Genomic DNA, 19,777 nt, shown 5'->3' with positions numbered 1-19,777 from the left:
ACCAGTACCCCCTGAGCTCGTTCTCTAGCTGCATATGTAGCAGAAGATGGCCTAATCGGCCATCACTGGGAAGAGAGGCCCCTTGGTCTTACAAACTTTATATGCGCCAGTACAGGGGAATGCCAGGGCCAAGTAGTGGGAGTGGGTGGGTAGGGGAGCAGGGGTAGGGGTAGGGTATAGGGAACTTTCTGGATAGCATTTGAAATGTAAATAAAAGGAGGCAGAGACAGGCTGATTTCTGAGTTCGAGGCCAGCCTGGTCTACAGAGTGAGTTCCAGGACAGCCAGGGCTACACAGAGAAACCCTGTCTCGAAAAAGAAAAGAAAAAGAAAAAGAAAAAAGAAGAAAGAAATGTAAATAAAGAAAATATCTAATAAAAATAAATAAATAAATAAAAATAAAAATAAAAATAAAATAAAAAAAGAATAAGTAAAGAGCTGCGGCCACATGTTTTCCCAGTCTTTACCCACATCAGGACCAAGATGAGTAGTCCAACCTCCCGTTGGTCTTCTAGGGAGCTTGGAACTGAAGTGCCACTCTAAAGATACCACAATGACCATGCTACTGACCACAGGGTACAATGGAACAGAATTTCCACACCAACCGTGCACCTTTCTGTATAAATAGTGTTTAGACTACTCAGAATGCCCAGTATAGTGTGGATATTATATAAATAACTGTCAGGTTATATTATTTAAGTCATAAAGAGAAGAAAAATACATTTACTGATTTTTTTTTTTCAAATATGTTCAACCTTTAGCAGGCTGACTGTAAGGAACATGTTGACAGGGACTGCTGACATCTTCCCCACTAAACTCTGATGTGTCAACATGGAAATAACACAACTGGCCCATAGGCTATGGGGAGGGTATCGTTCTCTTCAGTAACCCTGGTGGTCTTTAGTTAGCTTAATTATTCTTACTTAAGTGACAGATTTGCTTTGACCCTTCCCCAGGGTTGGACATAACAGAAACATGTCAACATTGTAGAAACTCCACGATCCTGGAGAAGGCTATTTGTAATAAAAGAAAGCAGAGATCGCCACTACTCACAACAGAACAAAATATAACTTCTTTCCTGTTGAAACGGGGGAAAAAATAGCCCCTAGTGAAGTTACCTAACTAAACCCTCAGTTAAACATTCTTTAGCATTCAGTCTTTAAACCATTTTTAAGTCATCCCAACAACTTCAACAAATGTTTCCTCAAAAGGCAGTCAGGCTCTTAAAACTCCAGGTCTCGTGGGCTTTCTTTTCCTATTCCTCCAAGTCCTCAGTCTCCAGCATCGTTCAGCTCCAACGGATTATAATAATGTTATTTTCACACTTGCCTTCTGTGGTTTGCCATCTGATTCAATAAATAGGTGTGTTAAGTTATTACTTTCAGCCCACAAAGGGAGTCCAGAAACCATTGTTCTTTAGCAGCGAGGAGGAAACACCTCCTTCATCCCATCCACTTAGTTGAGCAGAGTGCTGCACCATCTCATTGTCCCTGTGTTACACAGTCATAGAAAACAGTGCAGATACCCAAAACACTTGACTCTTGAACAAGAGAAGAGACTTTCCCTCTTTGAAAGTTAAAAGCAACTGAAGCATCTACAAGACGTCATGTTCAGCCCTAGTACCAACTACAGGTACAGTCAGGAGGTTCCCAAAACAATCCTCAAATTTAATGATTTGCTACAGGGACCCATTAAACTCACAGGAAACTGTTGTACTAAAACTACAAGAGGAAGGCTTGCATAGGATTGAGTGTGGAGAAATACCAGAATGGAAGCTTCTGTTTCCCCATGGTGGAAATATAAATAAACCTCTCGGAAATATTGTGATCACGTGAACAGTCTCACTAGTAGGAAAGCTCATTCTAACTCCACCATTCAAAGTCATTGCTGGGGACCCATAACTCAGGATGCTGATCACAGATATCCACAGAGTTGGCTTGAGGCTCTAGAGCAAGACCTTCTGATGGCCACCCAAAGCCCGAATCTTTCATCACACTGTTAGTCTTTGTGGTGGGCTAAGAACCTTAAGACAAGTTGGGTGTGTGCCAAACTCTGCCTTGTTACTTTATTCTCTTATCTGGTGACCCAAGCTCTCCAGTGAGACAGAGGAAGCCATCGAGTATATCATTTTAAGGCCTTAAAGAAAACCTCACAGAGGCTGAAGTCAAAGGGCAAAACACTCTTGGATAAGGTTAATTTCTTTAACACACATTTTTAGTTTCTCTTAAATCTTTGATTTGGAGCACTTATCTCCGACTTACATACTCATTAAAGATGTACCTATGGCCATTGCTATTTGGAAGGTCAAGAGATACTTATTAAAATAGCAGCTGATAAAGCTAGTTTATCTGAGAATATATGAAGGCAGGGGCAGTAGTAGTGGGTGTGGAAGGCAATGTGTTTCATAGTCAAAAACCAGATTATTAGGATTTGATGGGAGTAGCAGATACAGGTGTCAGGAGTTGAGAGGTTGACATATAAGGCGGAGAGAGGGACTATTACCAAATTCAAGTACTTGCCTTTGAGTAGAAAGGCAGGCATGTTTGAACCTTGTGGTAAAACAGGAAAAGAAAGCTTCACAGCGCCCTTAGAGTTAGCCCTCAGCACTCCCAGATCATGTATCAGCAACTATTTGCTGACTACCAGACCAGACCTCCATCACCATTAATTTCTGTATTCTCTGAAGTCTGTTAAAGTGCTAATAGATTATCATGAAGCAGTCGTGGATTCTTTGTTTAACTGTGTTTAATGAAACAATGGAAAGCATCTGATTAGAGGAAAAGAAAATGTGAATTATAAAAACCACAATGAGTATCCAAAATAGCAAAGGAAATCTGTTGTATAGAAACTTCCTCTAGAATGAAAACCTTCTATCTTGGAGAGAAGCTCATTAAGATACAGGATGCTCACAGAGGTAGCAGAGTGAATAATAGAATGTTCTAAGGGAGACAAAACATTCCACATTACAAGGAAGTTTTGCTAAGTACAAAAGTACTCAAAAGTCTCAGGAAGTCCCTGAAACTGACAAAAAGCCCTTGTCCTCTCAAGCACATATAAGCCTGGACTGCTGAGAGACATTCTTGGGACAAGCAAGCTGCCTATAAGAAGCAGAGGCCAGCCTAGATGGCACCTGGAAGAGACAGAGAGCAACAGACTTACCAGGGGAGGACACTTTCTGATCTGTTGAGCTGCCTGCATGTTCAGTGTGCTCCAAGTTTCCAGCTTCCATGAGCCATCACCAATGCTGGGGTAGGATACTGGTGATGCAACTAGTTGGGGGATCACTCTGCTTCTGGCAAATCCCGCAATACAACTCACTAGTGGTATCTATCCATACTTCTGTCATGAGTGGGTGTGTCAGGTTTGCTCACATTTCAACCTCTCAACTACACTCCCCTCCCATACTCACTATAGTAAAATAAAATACAGACTGGAGATATGACTCAGTAGTTAAGAGGTCCTAGAAACCACATGCCCTTCCAGAGGTCCTAGAAACCACATGTTGGCTCACAACTATCTGCAGTGGGAACTGATGCCCTCTTCTGGTGTATCTGAAGGCAGTGACAGTATCCTCACATATATAAAATAAATAAGTGTTTTTTTTTAAATAATTAATTCAATAAAATAATAAAGAGAAAACAATTTAAACAAAATATATATATAAAACAAACAAACAGAAAAGGCACACAGGACCCACTGTGCTGCAAGCCTGATGCATGCCCATTTAGCTGTGGGATAGCAACCTACAACTTGAGCATTGGAAACCCTGTTTGACACATTGACTTAGCTACTAACAAATGTGACCCAGGAAATGCAGTTAGGCTTTCTGTGTCTCTGTTACCTTGACTCTAATTTGGTAATAATATAAACTCTCCCATCGAGTGGGTGGGAGCTTGAGTGAGGTAACATATGGGAAAGCACCTTGCGTGTTTTTTTTTTCACTACTGCATAAATATTTCATTAGTAGTTGAACAGATTGGAAAAGTAGCACTCTCTCGCGCCTCTCCCTCTCTCTTCACATGTGTGTTTATTATTTCTTTAAAGCAAGAAGGTTCTACACAAAATAATGCTTCAAAATAGCTCCATTAAAAATACCTTATACCTACATTTATTTTTTACCTCATACCCTTTAATTTTAGATTTTAGTATAATTACATTCCTCCCTCATTCCTCTTTTTCTCTCTTCCCTCCGAATGGGCCCATATATCCCCTTCGTCCTTTTCAAATACATGGCCTGCTTTTCATTAATTGTTGCTACATGCATACATATGCACATGCTTATATACACACATACAATGCTTTTGAATATGCAAGAGTCTCCGAGCTCTACCACGAGAGTCACAGAACACCAGTGTATTGGGGGCTCTGAAAAGTTCAGCGAAGGAGAACACTATATGGAGCCACGTGGCGTACATCTTCCCAGCCATAAACCCGGAAGTTTCATTCCATCTTATGTTTCTTAAAATACAGCAGAAGAGGTGATCCAGAGAACAGACCCTGAGAAACAGAGTATAATAAGGAGACCATTCTAGTCATAACTTTAAATACAATGATGGTAAATTATGTCCTGTGCATTGAGCACCATCCGTGTCTGACCTCTGCCTGGAGTACTCAAACTCACTGTATAAATAAATAGGGAAGATGGCACCTGCAACAGCTGTTCTTGTTATCAAAAAGATCTTAGCCTTGACACACACTGTACACATTGACAGTCCCTGGATTTCTAAGTTTTCTCCATGTCACTATACTCCTTTGTCCCATTCAGACCTATCCTCTGACTCTCTTCTTAGGCTTCTCCTTATCTTCTACTCTGAACATCTCAGGAAATCCACCATTAAGTCACACTCAAGTTAGCTGGTTTGTGAGACTCTCCCACTTGGGGAATGCCACCGTGTTCAGTCTTTTGCCTTCTACCCTGGTCCTCAAAAATGCCAGACACAACTGAAGGCACAAAATATTAGAAGCCTTTCTTCTTTACACAACATGAAATACTATAATCATGCAGTGGTTTTGATGACTGAATACACCACTCTGTCTAACACTGGGCAGCCACATTTCTAAGATATAGGACTGGACACCTAGTTCCACAGCACATGACCAGCTTTTCCTGATACAACAAGGAATCACGCTTTCAAAAAGAGCTAGGTTTGAACTGTTGAGGCAAACTAAGTGATGTTATTGTACATCTCATGCATTTTTCTCAGAAACACATGAACTTGAACAAAACCTCCCCCTACCATGCAAACATATGGATATTCATGCACTTAAAATTCAGATACATGATCCCGAAGAGCAGTGAACACAGAATGTTTACTTGTTCAATAAAACATGTTCTCTTTGTTCTAACCAAGTTCTCCTTTCAAATCACGCTGGTGTGTTCTGAAGAAAATGTGAGAGGGGACCAGAAAGACGGATCGGCAGTCAAGACTACATCTGCAAGGAGTATGGATTCAGTTCTCAGCATCCACATGCAGCTCACAACCATCCGCAGCTCCACTGCCAGGGGACCGGTGACCTCTTCCGGTCTCCTCAGGCACTAGGCATGCACACAGTGCATGCTTGTACACACTGAATGAATGAATGAATGAATGAATGAATGAATGCTAAATAAATATATGAGAGGTAGATAGGATCAAGATACTTTGTATTAAATTGTAAATGAAATACTCTTAACAATTAAAAAATAAAATATGGTATTTAAGTTAATAAACCAAATGGGACATTTCCATCTTACTTTTTACCTGATTCACTAAAGTGAGCTTGATTTAATATAAGATAAAGCAAGACTACACAAATTTATTACAAACAGCAATAGAGAGAAAAACGATTATGTAAGGTTAGGCTACTTTGACAGTGTGACATTTTCTTTCCCTTTGGAATGTCATATTCTTTCATCATATTGCTGTATCTTACAAAGACATATTTTCGCACAAACATCCCCATCTCCTGTGGCATTGCGTATCCAAACAGCTAAGCTCTGTCCTGTCTATCCTGGCCAACATGGATTGGGGTGGGGCATTCACTTTCACATGCCTCACTTCTCTCTGTGACCTGCTTCCTGTGTCAGTTTCAATCTGTTTCGAAGAAGACCAATCGTTACATTATAGCCATTTGTTTTCCTGTTTCTATAAGAACAATGTATACTTTTCTATAACACAGGTCAGCATATGCCTATTCTGTGAGCAAAACTCAGATGGACACAGGATCTCACCACAGCCTTTTGTTTCCTAGCATCTCAGCATGGATCCAGGATTAAACACAGGGAGGAAGTGGGGGTATATGACCTTCATCTGGTTGTGACCTCATTCCCAAAGCACCGTCAGCTTGGAAACATGCCCTCAGTGTGTGAGTTCTTGGGGGGGGACGCTTCATGTGCAAACCATACAGGGTTGTCTCTCCCTGAACTCATGTTGAAAGCCAATCCTCATTATGAGATATTAAAAGATGGAACCACTTGGATCTTTAAAATTTTTGATTTCAGATGCGGTATGGTGAGTAGACGGATACATCCATGTGTATGATAAATTAATAATTGATGGGTTAATGGATTGACTAATTCAGAGGTTAAGCCTCTCACACACTTGGTTTCTACGCATGATGCTGTGTTCTCTGCAAGTTGGCCATCAGCAGACCTTGGCCCTCACACTTGAATCAGAGCCTGAGTCCAGAGAAACCTCTTTTTATCATAATTTACCCAATTGCTAATATTGGGTTTTCAGCAACAAAAAGCATGTGTTATTGTTAGGATAAGTATATTAACAGCACAGGATTGGGTGCAGTTTAACACCCAATATTAACAGATTGGGTTGGGTCCAACACCCACACATATATACGGTGCCTAGCACAGCTTCAAGCTCACATGACTTCTAGGTTACCCATAATTGTCATCATTATCAACATTCACCATGTTCTACTTTATCATCAGTTACACCCTGTGGAATCAAATAGCCCTGGACGGTGCTGTGCCTTCTCCTCTGTGACTGCAGTGTTGGCAAACATCAAGGGCTCACCACACAGTCTCCTGTCACTGTGGCTTGTGGCTGCTAACATGTCAGAGGAAAGGACACCCCGAGGGGGTACATCAGCAACGTTCTTCCAAAGCTGCAGTTCCCAAATCAATATCCTGATAAACATCTCAAGCATGGATTCCAAAAAGCAGGGTATTCCTTGGCGGGGCACGAGGAAGGATACCAAATTTTAGTTTACCATCCTCATAGATGGTTTCCCCAATTCCTCCACCACAGATCCCCAGAGATGCTAGGGTTGCCACAGCCTATGCCCACTTATAGAACAAAGAATGTGGTCACTTTAATGTGGATTTGCTTGTCCCTTGCTGAGAGCTTAGGGCCCTAACAAGGCATCTTTATGTGAGAAACAACAGAACCACCAGCATTTAATTCGTGCAAGCTGCTGCATGATGCCAAAATGTCTACCTATTCATCGCCATGTCAGAACCTATGCTTTACATCATTCCATAACATCTGCCTGTAATGCTCACAGAATGGTGATATTTTTAAGTGTTTTCACTGAATGATTTTTTTTTCCATTCTTTTCCAAATTACCTTCCAGGACTGATCTTATAATTCAATTAAAATAAGCTACCCACTTCCCTTAGCATGATTGGTTTTTGACTAAGCCCCCTGCCACTTTCCCATTTTCCTTGTTACACCAGGCCAACTACAGAAATGAAGCAGAAGGTGAAGGGAAACTCCCCAGTTCCCGATACTGCTTTCCTAATGGTGCTGCAACAAAACGCCGCAAGCTGAGTTACGTAAGCAACAAAAGCAAACATATCTATCCATGTTTTATTCCATGAAACAGTGCCATGCACAGACAGCATGAGGATTAACTGAAAACATATCACGCGTGTGCCATGTGATTGACTCAGTCTCTTCTGGCTAGAACTGGGAGATGCCATATTGTCTCCTAAGGACTATGAAGATGCAAGCCTCTCTGCTGCCTCTCACCTCACTTCTAGACATTTGTAGGAAATGTTTGGTATTTCTTGTCACATGCAACCACTATTCTGATGCTTCATTTTTCTCTTGATGGCCTTCCATGATGTGCATGTCTCTCTATTCAAAATTTCACTACTAGCTGTAGTACAACCTCACTTAATTATATCTGTAGCAAGCCTATAGCAAAATAAGATACATTATAAGGTACTAGGATTCAAAACTTCAATATAAGAAATGTGGCCGTAGGGAAGAAAGTTTAACCTATAGCATTGCTCAAATTAATAGTGCCCTTAGGAAAATTTCAATGCAAGAAAACACTTTGCCATGGCCTTATCTACCATTATTATACACAGACAGTCAATCCAGTTCTTTGACTAGAACATGCCTACTAGTCAGGTATACCTGTGACTCAGTCTCCAAAAGTTGTTCAAGTTCCCCAGAGGAGGGAACAAAGCAATTGGAGCCTTTCCCCTCTGTCACAAACTCCCCCTCTAGGGCCCTCAGAGTAACCACAGCAAGCAAGTGGTGGAGGCGGATGGTGCATGCAGCTTCTAAGCTTCTGTTTTCCCTTAAGGCCTCTCACGAAGAACAACCCACGCACACCATGCAGCTGCACCAAAATTGTCAGAATGACATCCCAGCTTTCAGGTCAAGCTGATAAGCTCTTGGGCCAGAATGTAGTATCTAGGGATCTTACATGGTCTACATCCCTGATGCTTGGTCTTAGACGAGTCTCTATGACTCCAGTAAGAATATAATATTCATTCCACAGCCTTTAGATCATTGGTAATTTAATGGATACGAAATTCTCAAAAGAGTCTGGAACATTGTTGGAGCTCAGGCAAGCTGAAGTTTGTATTTGTCTCTTTAAAAATGAGGATGCTGAGACTGGAAATACAATTTCTCTAAGACAGCATAGTCAACAGTGATGCCTATAGCCTTAGTCTCACAATGCCTGAAAACTCCCCACATATCATTCTAAACACGTCTTAATGTTCATATATCCAAGTACCATATTTTGAGGTGGTAAGGACATTTGGGAATTCTTCCATAAGTACAGAAAATGGAGAGTCAAGTGATGGTGCACGTTCAGGACACCCCAACTTGACCTACAAAGGTGGCTCTGCAGTTATGGGTGCTAACTGCACAATCGAGAGTCTGGGAATTCAGATCACAGCACCTGGGGAACAAACCAAGCCTTCCATAGGGCTCTGAAAGGTATGGGGCTAGGGGCAATGCTGGGGCTTGCAGACTTCCAGTCTAGCTGAGAAACACAGAGCACCAAGTCCGGGGAGAGATCCTGCCTTAAAGGAATAAGGGAGAAGGACAAATAAAGATGTCCAGATGTCATCTTATGGACTTTGTATGCTTATGTGCATACATGTTCACTAACACACACACACATACACACACGAGTGGGGGAGAGAGGGGGAGAGAGAGAGAGAGAGAGAGAGAGAGAGAGAGAGAGAGAGAGAGAGAGAGAGAGAGAGAGAAACTCTTCAACTCTAGGTCTGCCATATTCAGAAAAGCAAACTTAACAGAATTATTAAGAATTCCACCAGTTATCCCTCTGCATATAAAGTCTTCAAACACCAGGTTTGGCTATATCAAAACAGGCCAAGGAATTCTTCCCCAGACCTAGGGCAGATGTCATATTTTTGGTCACTTATCAGAACCACTTTCTATAGCCAAGACAATTGTTTTTGCTCCTTGATCTATGGTGATTTTCCTGTGTCTGTGGAAAATATACTAGTATCTCTACCAAATTTCATGTGATTATTCTGTTTTTCTTTAATAACTGGCTGTATTTCATACTTACAAGCGTTTTTGAGAAACCTTTCCTCTCCTCCTGGTATAACATAGATAAACATCCTACTTCTTTAAGGACAGAATCATTCTCCATCAAAGCAATGGTGAATTGCATAATAAGCATAGGCTTTCTGGTCTCTGTTTCCCACCAGACGAAGATTAAACTGTTTTCACATCTGAAGCATCTACTACACACCTTGTTATATAAATATTTACTAACTGGGAGCCTCAATATAAGGTTGATTGACTGACCTACAGAGTATATGAACAAATATACTCACAGAAAATAAGGAAACTTGAAGCCTCCCAATGGCCACATTATCCTATTACTTGACTTATGAGCAGAGCGACATTGGAAGGTCCTGTAGTGACATGGAAATGAGGTGTGACTTGTGTGTGAAATTCATCAGTTCATGTAGCAACCCAGATCTCTCTGAAGCCATAACATTTCAAAAGAGAAAACTTCACCGCCAGCCCTCTCGCTTGATTTGCGTGTGTTCAAATCTTCAAAGTGTTTCTTTTGATTTCTTTAATCAATAGTGATTTCAGAAAGCTCTTCATTACTTCCTAATTGTCCAAATTCATTTTCTTCATTTGCCTTATTAGAGGCAGGTTTTTTTTTTTCAGATGAGTTAAGTAGATCAGCAATTTTAGAATCATTACTAACGTCAAGCGTGGTTCTCGCTTATTAGGACATTCCCACTCTGAACAAGACTACAGTCTTCCTCCTAAAGAGGGCAACTGGCTTATTTTTAACCATATGTGATGGTAGAACCAACTTTGTTATAGGCTACAAACTCACTGTACAGTGAACCTCATGGTCTGAGATATGCATGACATCCTTGGTTCTGAATGAATATATGAGGATTCTCTCATTAGTAAATATCAAAAATAAGTAAATAAGATCACACACACACACACACACACACACACACACACACACACTCCTTAAGTATATTGCATATAGTCACTGACCTCAACAACTCCATAGCTGAGATATTCTTCAGTGTTCTCACATTCATACCCATGTGAATATAAACAAATATTAATGGGGTGTCTGTCACAGTCATCTGTAGGCAGGAGCAGTTCTGTGTAGTTTCAGTTTGCCATACTACATAGACTGGGATTTTGTAATACTTAGAATTTTTTAATGTTTTAACTCTTGAGTTATTTTACATATGATTTCAAACATAATATTAAAGATATTTTACTGTGATATATATGCACATATATAGACAAGGGGGCACACATCAGACATAAGATCTCTGGCTCCTAAAGAAGTGGTACGTTAAAGGCTTTCTCACCAGGCTATAATATAATTTCTTTTTAATTAGGTTCTCCACTTGCTTCCTAACTGCTTGGTTTCCTAGAAAGTCTTCAAATTTTATCCATTAAAACCACCTTAGTTTATATAGTTAAGGGTTCCACAATTGTGTGGGTGAAATACAGTCCCATGCAGGGGAAGTCTAAACTTCTACTCTTTGGGAACAAGGCCTTAGGTTGTCAATTCCTTTTTATATTCAACAAGATCCCTATAGCAGGAGAAGAAACAGTGTCAGAATCTAAGGTAAGCTTGCCTGGACAGCAGCCCTGGCAAGCCCGGCAGGGATTCCTGGCAAGGATTTTGTATGTCGGTGTCATCCTGTGGCTCTAGAGACTTCATGGTGTGTGGACAAGCTTGTGCAAAAGACAATCTTTCTTCCTATGTTTAAAATTATCCACCAAGCCAAAACAATGAAAAAAACAAAAAGAAGGACTACCTGACAACTTAAATTCCAGATAGCACATTTATTACTTAGGCATGGGAGTTGTTAAGAAGTTGGAATCATCAAAATATTCACGCACTGGTGTAAACAATAAAGAATAAATTAACTCAGGTATAATTGGGCCATTATTATTACCATATGCCTCTTTTATTACCTTTGTCCTCTGGGACCTGATATCCTGCAAGATTTGCTCCACAAAACAATGCATTTATAAATTAATAACTAATTATATTGTTTTAAAAAAAATATCTTAGTGAACCAATAACATCTGTAACTCCCCACCATGGTTACGGGGCTAAGAAACCTTTAGTGTCAATTTAGTACCAATTTAGTATTTAAAGTCAAATAATTTGTTACCAGGGATTCATGTGTGATTTTTTTGTTACTTATGAAAACATTTAGCAAAGTAATAAAGATACAGCCTGGAGCTCAAAGCCTCCACTTATCTTTGTCTAAAAAAAAAATTCAGTCTTATAGTCAAATTATAAGCCCACCAGCTTCATGCTCATCCATATGTTTTTAAAATGTCAACTCAGAAAAGAGTTTGGGAATTAACTTATAAGAATATCTCTGAAGTGACCCATGGGAGACAGGAGGAGCATTGTCCTTAAAGTGTGGAAGAGCCCCAAGCACATGAGTTCTGGGACCTCAGGAGTCATATGTTTAGATTCATTTTTAAAAATCCAAGCAGTAGACAAAAAAGACACACATATCAACTGCTTTAAGTAAAGCTTCATTCTGTAGTAGAGGCTAAATCATTGGTCATTTGGAGTCTCCCCACACAAGAAGCATCATATATGTATATGTCCAAATTAACAATTAAGTTTCCAATCTTGAAAAGTAGATTAACAATTTTTGAAGCTTTGGGAACCATCCAAGTCTATGACTTGCAGGTTTTGTTAATTTTTTTAAGCTATCAGGTTAAGATTATTCAATATTACATAACAAGAAGTTCATGCTCATTGTATTTTGCTCACTTATGGAGTCCAGAGATCTCACAGACTACCATACCACAGCAGCAGTTTCAAGCTATCTTCCATGAGATATTTATGAGATCTGACACTTTCTTTACAAAAGAGAGCATCTTCCACTTAACAATGGCCTTTTGAACTCTTACAGTGAAGACGTACAACTAAACCACAAGGCATATTTTATGATGCTTATTACACTGTGAGTCTGGATTTCTGCTTGGTCACTCATTTTCAGTGGTCATTAATTCCCAGAGAGGTAGCCCTCCAGGACACAGCTGGCAGGTGATGCTAAATCATGACAGAATCGTCCTGTTAGTGACTTACCATATTGGCAGTGGGGTCCATGAAATCCTTGTGAACAAAGGCACTGCTGAGTGTCCTGATATGAGCACTCCCTTCCACTGAAATGAGTTCCCAAGGAAGAGAGAGCTAAAAGGGTTGTGCAATAGAAGGACAGGTAGAGTGGGAAAAAGAAAGGAAACCATCAGAATAGGTACACATTGAACAGTTAATATAACATGATCTAGAAGTTTCCACCGGCCCCTCCAGAAGATACACTGTAAAATTTTTATAGAAAATTGCCATTGTGAGACAATGGCTGATTGTTTGAAGACTTGCAGAATTATCTGTAGGAACATTTCTGCAGCTTTTGCATGAATGCAGATTCTGAGAACCCCTCTAGAAAGACTTAAGACAAGACACCAAACTATTTGTATTCACATTGTAAGTCAAGTATTGGCATAAAGAAGTTGACTGTGGTCAAAATGATCTTAAAAACAAAATTTCAAAAATCAAATGAAATGCTAATATTTAACCAGAGGTAAAGAACTTGAGTAGTTGTTAAGCAATAAATATAAAGACCTCTGTACTGAGCTGTCAATTTCCTAGACTTTATAACATAGTTATAACGGGATTGTGGGAAGATCTTTTCACTAATGTTAAACCAATCAGCTACAGTGGCATGAGTTTAAACATACTCTTGACACAGCACTCAACCCTATGCCCACATTCTACAAAACTTTTCTATTCTATTTCAAGAGCAGAAAGCTCATAGGGAAAGGAGACTGGATGTTTGCAAACTCTCTACAGCACACAGAGGAAAGAGAGATGAACTGTGGTATGGTGCGGCATTGACTAGACCCATGGAGCCATCTAAGGGACTTGGCAATCACCTTTAACACAAAATGCAGATAAAGGCTCATGAAGCAGACCACCTTTCTCTGCCTTGTGAGCCACATGATGCTGCTGGTTCTGACCTGAGAGCTGACAAACACAGCATTCTGAAGGTTCTGAAATGCTGTCGCCAGAGGTTTGTAAACAGAGCAAAACCTCATCTTGAAAGTACCTTGCGTCTAGAGTTCTGCAATTAATCATGACAAGCCCAAGTCAAGAAATCCCATTTAGATTTAGTACAGTGATTTCCCTCTGGACTTTTGAACCAACTATGGATTACAAATTTGATGATATGAGAGAGGGGCAAACAGACAAGTGGGATGGACATCAAGGAAAACCTTTCTGGCTTTAAAGTAACTGTCCTTTATATTGACAGAATACAGAGCAGCTTTCATGGGTCCTGAACTACAACTCATCATTAAGATGCTTAACAGAAAGGCTTTCTCTGCACATTTTTTTTCCATGTTATGGTGAGTCACTAGGGTAGAGCAGTGGTTCTCAACCTGGGGGTTGTGACCCCTCACAGAGGTCGCCAGAAAATACAGATATTTACATTGTGATTCATACCAATAGCAAAATTAGAGTTATGAAGTAGCAACAAAACATTTTATAGTTGGGGGTCACCACAAACAGAGGAACTGCATTAAAGGGTCACAGCACTAGGAAGGTTGAGAGTCATTGGTCTAGATGCTGCAGTGCTTCTAAGATGCTGAAATGTGATATTCATCATGTGGTCGAAGCAACAGCATTTCCCTCTTGTAACGTATAACTTGCCAGGAAGAATTACAACTTACAAGAGAAGCAGCCTGGTTCATCATCCCATCGGATCCAACCAGGGCAGCACCTGAAGACTGTCTGGTGCTCTGTGGCATATACATGTCTGTAGATGATGTAGTAGCGAATCCTACAGAGCACAGGATTATCAATCAGGAAAAATGTATCATTCTTCTGATGGCAAACTTATCATTTCACAGTTATAAAATTGCCTCCCAGTACTTCGAATCCTGCCACATACATTGGGAGGTAGACGAGTAAGAAGATGGATAGCTATAGATACATACTTTGTATATAGTACACGACTACCACATCACACATGTAATCAACATAGGCATAGGCTGAGGAAGATTAAGAAGGACCCTATGCATAGTTTATCCTGATACCCAGATAGCATAGTCTGTCATGAAGACCTCTCAAGTTATCAAGTGTGAAATCCAAAGTTGTAAGAAGAATACTGAAATCCTGAAAGAGAAGAGTTATGCATTTCAGGTCAACATCAAAGGTTCATTATACATTGGTCCCACCATAGCTTGCATTCTCAACCAGACTTAAAGTCTGAAACATAGTAACTGTCCTTATTTGGGGTAGGGAGATGTAAGGAATCAACTGAAGGAACCGTATGTGCCCCCAGAATGAGCACAGTACATGAAAAAGTGTGTATATGGGCTGCAGAGATGGCTCAGAGCTCCTGCAGAGGATTCAAGTTTCCAGTGTACATCTGTAGCAGCTTACCACTGCCTGTAGCTCCAGTTCCAGGTGATCTGACACGCCTTTCTGGCCTCTGAGGACATTGTACTCATATGCACAAACTGAGTGTGCGTACACACACACACATACACACACACACACACACACACACACACACACTTAAAAATAAAATCTTTATTTAAAAAAATAAATGTCAAAATTTCACTTGGGATGTAGCAATTACAATAACAGAGGATTTCAAAGACCTTTTCATGAGAAAGGAGCAGAACGTTTACCACTGGGTTGAACTGTCTGCTGACTGTGTTACCCAACATCTCAAAGCATGCTGATTTCCTAGCAAACGTTCCATGTATGCTTTATCCTCAAAGTTCTAGCTCCGTCATTTGTACTCATGTACATTGTCCTATGTCCTAGCGCGCATCCTTCATTGTTCAAAACCAGTTTCTATTTCCACTTCCTCTAAAGTCTTCCCCCTCTATGTCCACTCTCTTTATTGCTACAGAGTTTATTGGCTTCAACATCGCTTATGGCATTTAATTATACAGCATCTTGAAATACTGCCTAGTATTTTTTTGTGTACATTTTTTCCAATTAGGATATGACTCGAGGTACATACAAATAAAAAAGGGGATGTTTGGCAAGATGCCAATTATTTTCCTCCATTGCTACCCTTCCCAATCAGTGCCCCAAGCAGAACTGTTAAACTAGCAAGTGCTCAATGGTAAACAGATGAAGCCTGTGTTACATATTCATGTTTGTTTTCCTCAGATTCTAAGCAGCTACAAGGCTGAGCATTTTCTTTGATTCAGATCAACATTTACAATGAATAAACCACATTGGGGTAATACAAAAAATTAAATAAAAAAAATTCTCAAAAACAATTTCTAGGGCTAGAGAAATGTCGTAGTTGGTAAAGGACTTCTTCTCCAAGCTGGTGACCTTGGTTCAACCCCTGGAATATACATGAAAACTGGAATGCATTTATAATCCCAGTACTCCTAGGGCGCAGGTAGGAGGCAGAAGCAGGAGAATTCCTGGAAATCACTGGCCAGGTAAGTTAGCACACAGTGTATCCTGGTCTCAAACAACCTCGAAAGTGAAAACCAACACTCGGGCTGTCCTCTGACCACAGAATGTGTACCATGGCACAGGGGCATGCACACGCACACACACACACACACACACACACACACACACACACAGACTCTTCTAATTTTTGTGATAAATTAATGTTTATTGGTTTGTATTAACACACATCTTGAGCACCTTCAGGCTACCAAGCCTGAAGATAAGTGTTCAGCACTCCTCATGCTATCCGTGTGTGCCGATATTTTTACAGCTCTACACACTAAAGCTCAGAGAAATATATGAATCTAACTTGGGGTCACAAAGCAAGTAATAGATAGGGAAGTCTTTCTGAATTAACTGTCAATTAAATATCCTCAATTTAAAACACCACCAAAAGAATACTAATCTAAAGGATAAATACACATACACATATGCATATGCACACACACATACACATATTTACAGTTATAAAGTATTTAGTCTGTATTATAACTGATACCATACTTGTATGGTGAAATGGCTAGATACTTAAAAATGCCCTAACATTTCACTGCTGATCATAGTCTTAATGAATTCATTAACCTGGAACCACGCTTTCATATTAAGATTTATCTTAACTTTAGATCTTCTTGAATCATTTACATAAAACCCAACCCATTAGCACCCATTAGCATCAAAAGGTTCTTATGGGATTTGTGAAACTATTTTAAATCTTTGAAAACATAAGGTCTCCCTGAAGCTGGGACTCTTAGAAAGCATTGTGGACACTTGCTTTTCTCCATTCTCACAGCCCGCTGTGTTGATCCGCGTTCAAAGGCTGTAGTAAAGTTAAAGAATCTGTGGTATCAAAGTGTTTTGCCGTGACAAGAGCAGGTCAGATGTTGGTTCACAGCTGCAGAGACCCTGGATCAAGCAGAGCCAAATTTAGCAAACCAACACAATATCCCTTGTTTCTGCGGGTTCTCTGATCTTTAGCTTTCAATGCTACATCATATCCCGAGGTAAAATTGGTGTCATAAAACCAAAAATAGTTCACACATAATGGAGATTTAACATAAAATAAGTACCCAGTCCACTGATGAAAGAAGCTGTGTAACTGTGAATCTTTCTGGTAAGTGCTCCTTGGCCCTTTTACTTAATTATCCAACCATTTCCTACAGCAGTTCACTGGACAAAGTATTGAGGAACAGATGAGGCTTCTGGTTTGGGGATTTAACAGTTACAAGAGTTAGGACACCACCTTACCTTCTCTCGTATCCCACACACCACCGTGGGCCTGAGCAGCCTTGTTTCCAGAACTGGATGGTATCTATGAAGGCTTGGGTGCATGGGCGTGACAGTCTCACTAAGGTCAGCTGCTCCTCTCTGCAGACGTTTGGCCTTCACAAAAAGAGAAATGATGTGAGCAGGTTTTTTTTTTTTTTTTTTTTAGAAGCATAGGTGCTTATCTGTATATTTTTTCACAAAACGTTTATAATGGATTAGAGGAGTACTTATAGGAAGTAACAGGTGAGGACTGGGAGGATGGCTCAGTGGTTAAGAGCACTAGCTGCTCTTCCAGAGGTCCTGGCTTCAATTGTTAGCACCACACGGTGGCTCACAACGATCTGTAATGGGATCCAATTCCCTTTTCTGGTGTGCATGAAGACAACATACTCATATCCAAAAAAAAAAAAACAAAAAAATACAAAATACATATACATAAAACAAATAAATCTTTTTAAAAAATGACAGACAAAAAGTCAGGCAATATTTTTGAAAAGTTCAGGCTTCATAGCTATTATAGTTATCATGTGTCAATTAAAGTAAAATATTTGTGATATCAGAAGACAGGAAGAGAGAAAACTGAAATAGGTTTTGAAGATCAAGAACATCTTAGAGATATGAAAGTTGTTGCATTCCAACGTGGTTAAGATCATTAGGCTGCATATTAAGTTCTGAATTTTTTGAGCCAAAGTTTAGAAAGGAGAAGAATGTCAGGATTTGCAATGCCCATGAAGCCAGTTCATCGGTGAACTTCACTCTTTCCTGGAACTCATTTCTGAGCGGTATTTTCCATCTGTATATATTTAACTTGATTTCACATGTAATGTGATGTTTGTTTAAACAAATAATTTTTAACCTCCCTGTCGTGGCTTGCTTCCTGCTTCTGTTATAAAGCAATCTGGGAAGGAAAAGGTGTGGGTCCAAAGGTCTGTTGACAGTGAAGAAGAGCATCACACTGCAGGATCCCACTACAGGAATATAGCCTTAAAGAAAGTTAGTCCAGACTCATAGGACTATAGGACTAGAATATACTGATAATCTCCATGAAGTACCATTCACTTAGAAGTTTTTGTAAGTGTAAGAGTTCTTTTGGTATCAACCTATTTTTCTAGTTCAAAGTAGTCTTCATTTGGAATAATACTAATTATATTAGCAAGCTAGACAATCCTCACATGTATCCCATGCCTCCAAGGCCTTTGACATTTCACACACTGACACAAACTGAGAATGTGAAAGATTAGTCCAACTCTGATGTTCCTGATTCCAGAAAGCTGACATTCTGGTGCAGTGTGCCTTACTCCCAGTCTCAAATCATTTAATGGACTGGGATCCTACTCACACTCAGCTAAAGAAAAACATGACCTCTATTTGAGTTGCTACAGTCGGCTCCTAAAATTCGCTGTGATCTTGCCTGGGGATACAAACTTAATACAGTTAAACAAGTGTCTAAAAGTGTGCCCAAACAAGACCCAGTGACACCGCCCCCGCTGACCACAGTTCCCTTTCCTTAGCACCATAGGATCTCACAGCTCACTTCTTACATCCACATACATTTCTAAGAGGCAATTATTTAGATTTGTCATTGTCAACCGCTGAACTTCATTTATGTGTTGGAATAGCACATTTGAATAGTCAGCAAGTCTAAAGAGATTCCTAGCTTTTAAGAATCTGTTAGCCAGGCATGGTGGCACATACCTTTACTCCCAGCACTTTGGAGGCAGAAGTAGGCAGATCTCTGTGAGTCCAGAATAGCCAGGGCACACACACACACACACACACACACACACACACACACACACACACAAATCCATCTTGAAAAACAAAAACAAAAAATCTGCTAATATAGAGAATACAAGTATACTTGTATTCTTATGTATATACACGTATATACATATATTTGTATATATGGACATATATGTACAAGTATATAATATATACTTTATTTATTATATATAATGTAAAATCATCTCTATAGAGATACAAATATATTTGTATGTACACATGAATACAAATGTATCTCTATTTGCTCTTATATGATTTTTGTGAGCCAAGCAGCTCCAATAGAATGAGCACAAAGGTCTGATATTTTATTATCAACAGTGTAATGCATTACACAGAAGTCCACATTGAATTCCAATGTCCAACATCTCCTTCTATCTACCCACCAATCCACTCATTTGAAAGTTATTTATTGGGCTGGTGAGATGGCTCAGTGGGTAAGAGCACCCGACTGCTCTCCTGAAGGTCCGGAGTTCAAATCCCAGCAACCACATGGTGGCTCA

General features: G+C 39.9%; 1 protein-coding gene across 3 annotated transcripts in view; it reads right to left on the bottom strand.

Annotated features, from left to right (window-relative positions):
• LOC110320670 (EGF-like and EMI domain-containing protein 1) overlaps window positions 1-19,777 on the bottom strand; it is a 569,140-nt gene that overhangs the window by 487,291 nt on the left and 62,072 nt on the right. For all 3 annotated transcript variants that reach the window (XM_021196777.1, XM_029537778.1, XM_021196778.2), the window contains exons 2-4: window positions 17,475-17,609; window positions 14,471-14,580; window positions 12,828-12,932 (exon numbers count right to left, since the gene is read on the bottom strand). In XM_021196777.1, the coding sequence (XP_021052436.1) occupies window positions 12,828-12,932; window positions 14,471-14,580; window positions 17,475-17,609 (350 nt within the window). The remainder of the gene's footprint in view (window positions 1-12,827; window positions 12,933-14,470; window positions 14,581-17,474; window positions 17,610-19,777) is intronic.

The sequence above is a fragment of the Mus pahari genome, chromosome 4 (genome assembly GCF_900095145.1).
Source record: "Mus pahari chromosome 4, PAHARI_EIJ_v1.1, whole genome shotgun sequence".
Lineage (NCBI taxonomy): Eukaryota > Metazoa > Chordata > Mammalia > Rodentia > Muridae > Mus > Mus pahari.
The sequence above is the reverse complement of the archived record's forward strand: the minus strand, read 5'-3'. Positions and strand labels throughout refer to the sequence as shown.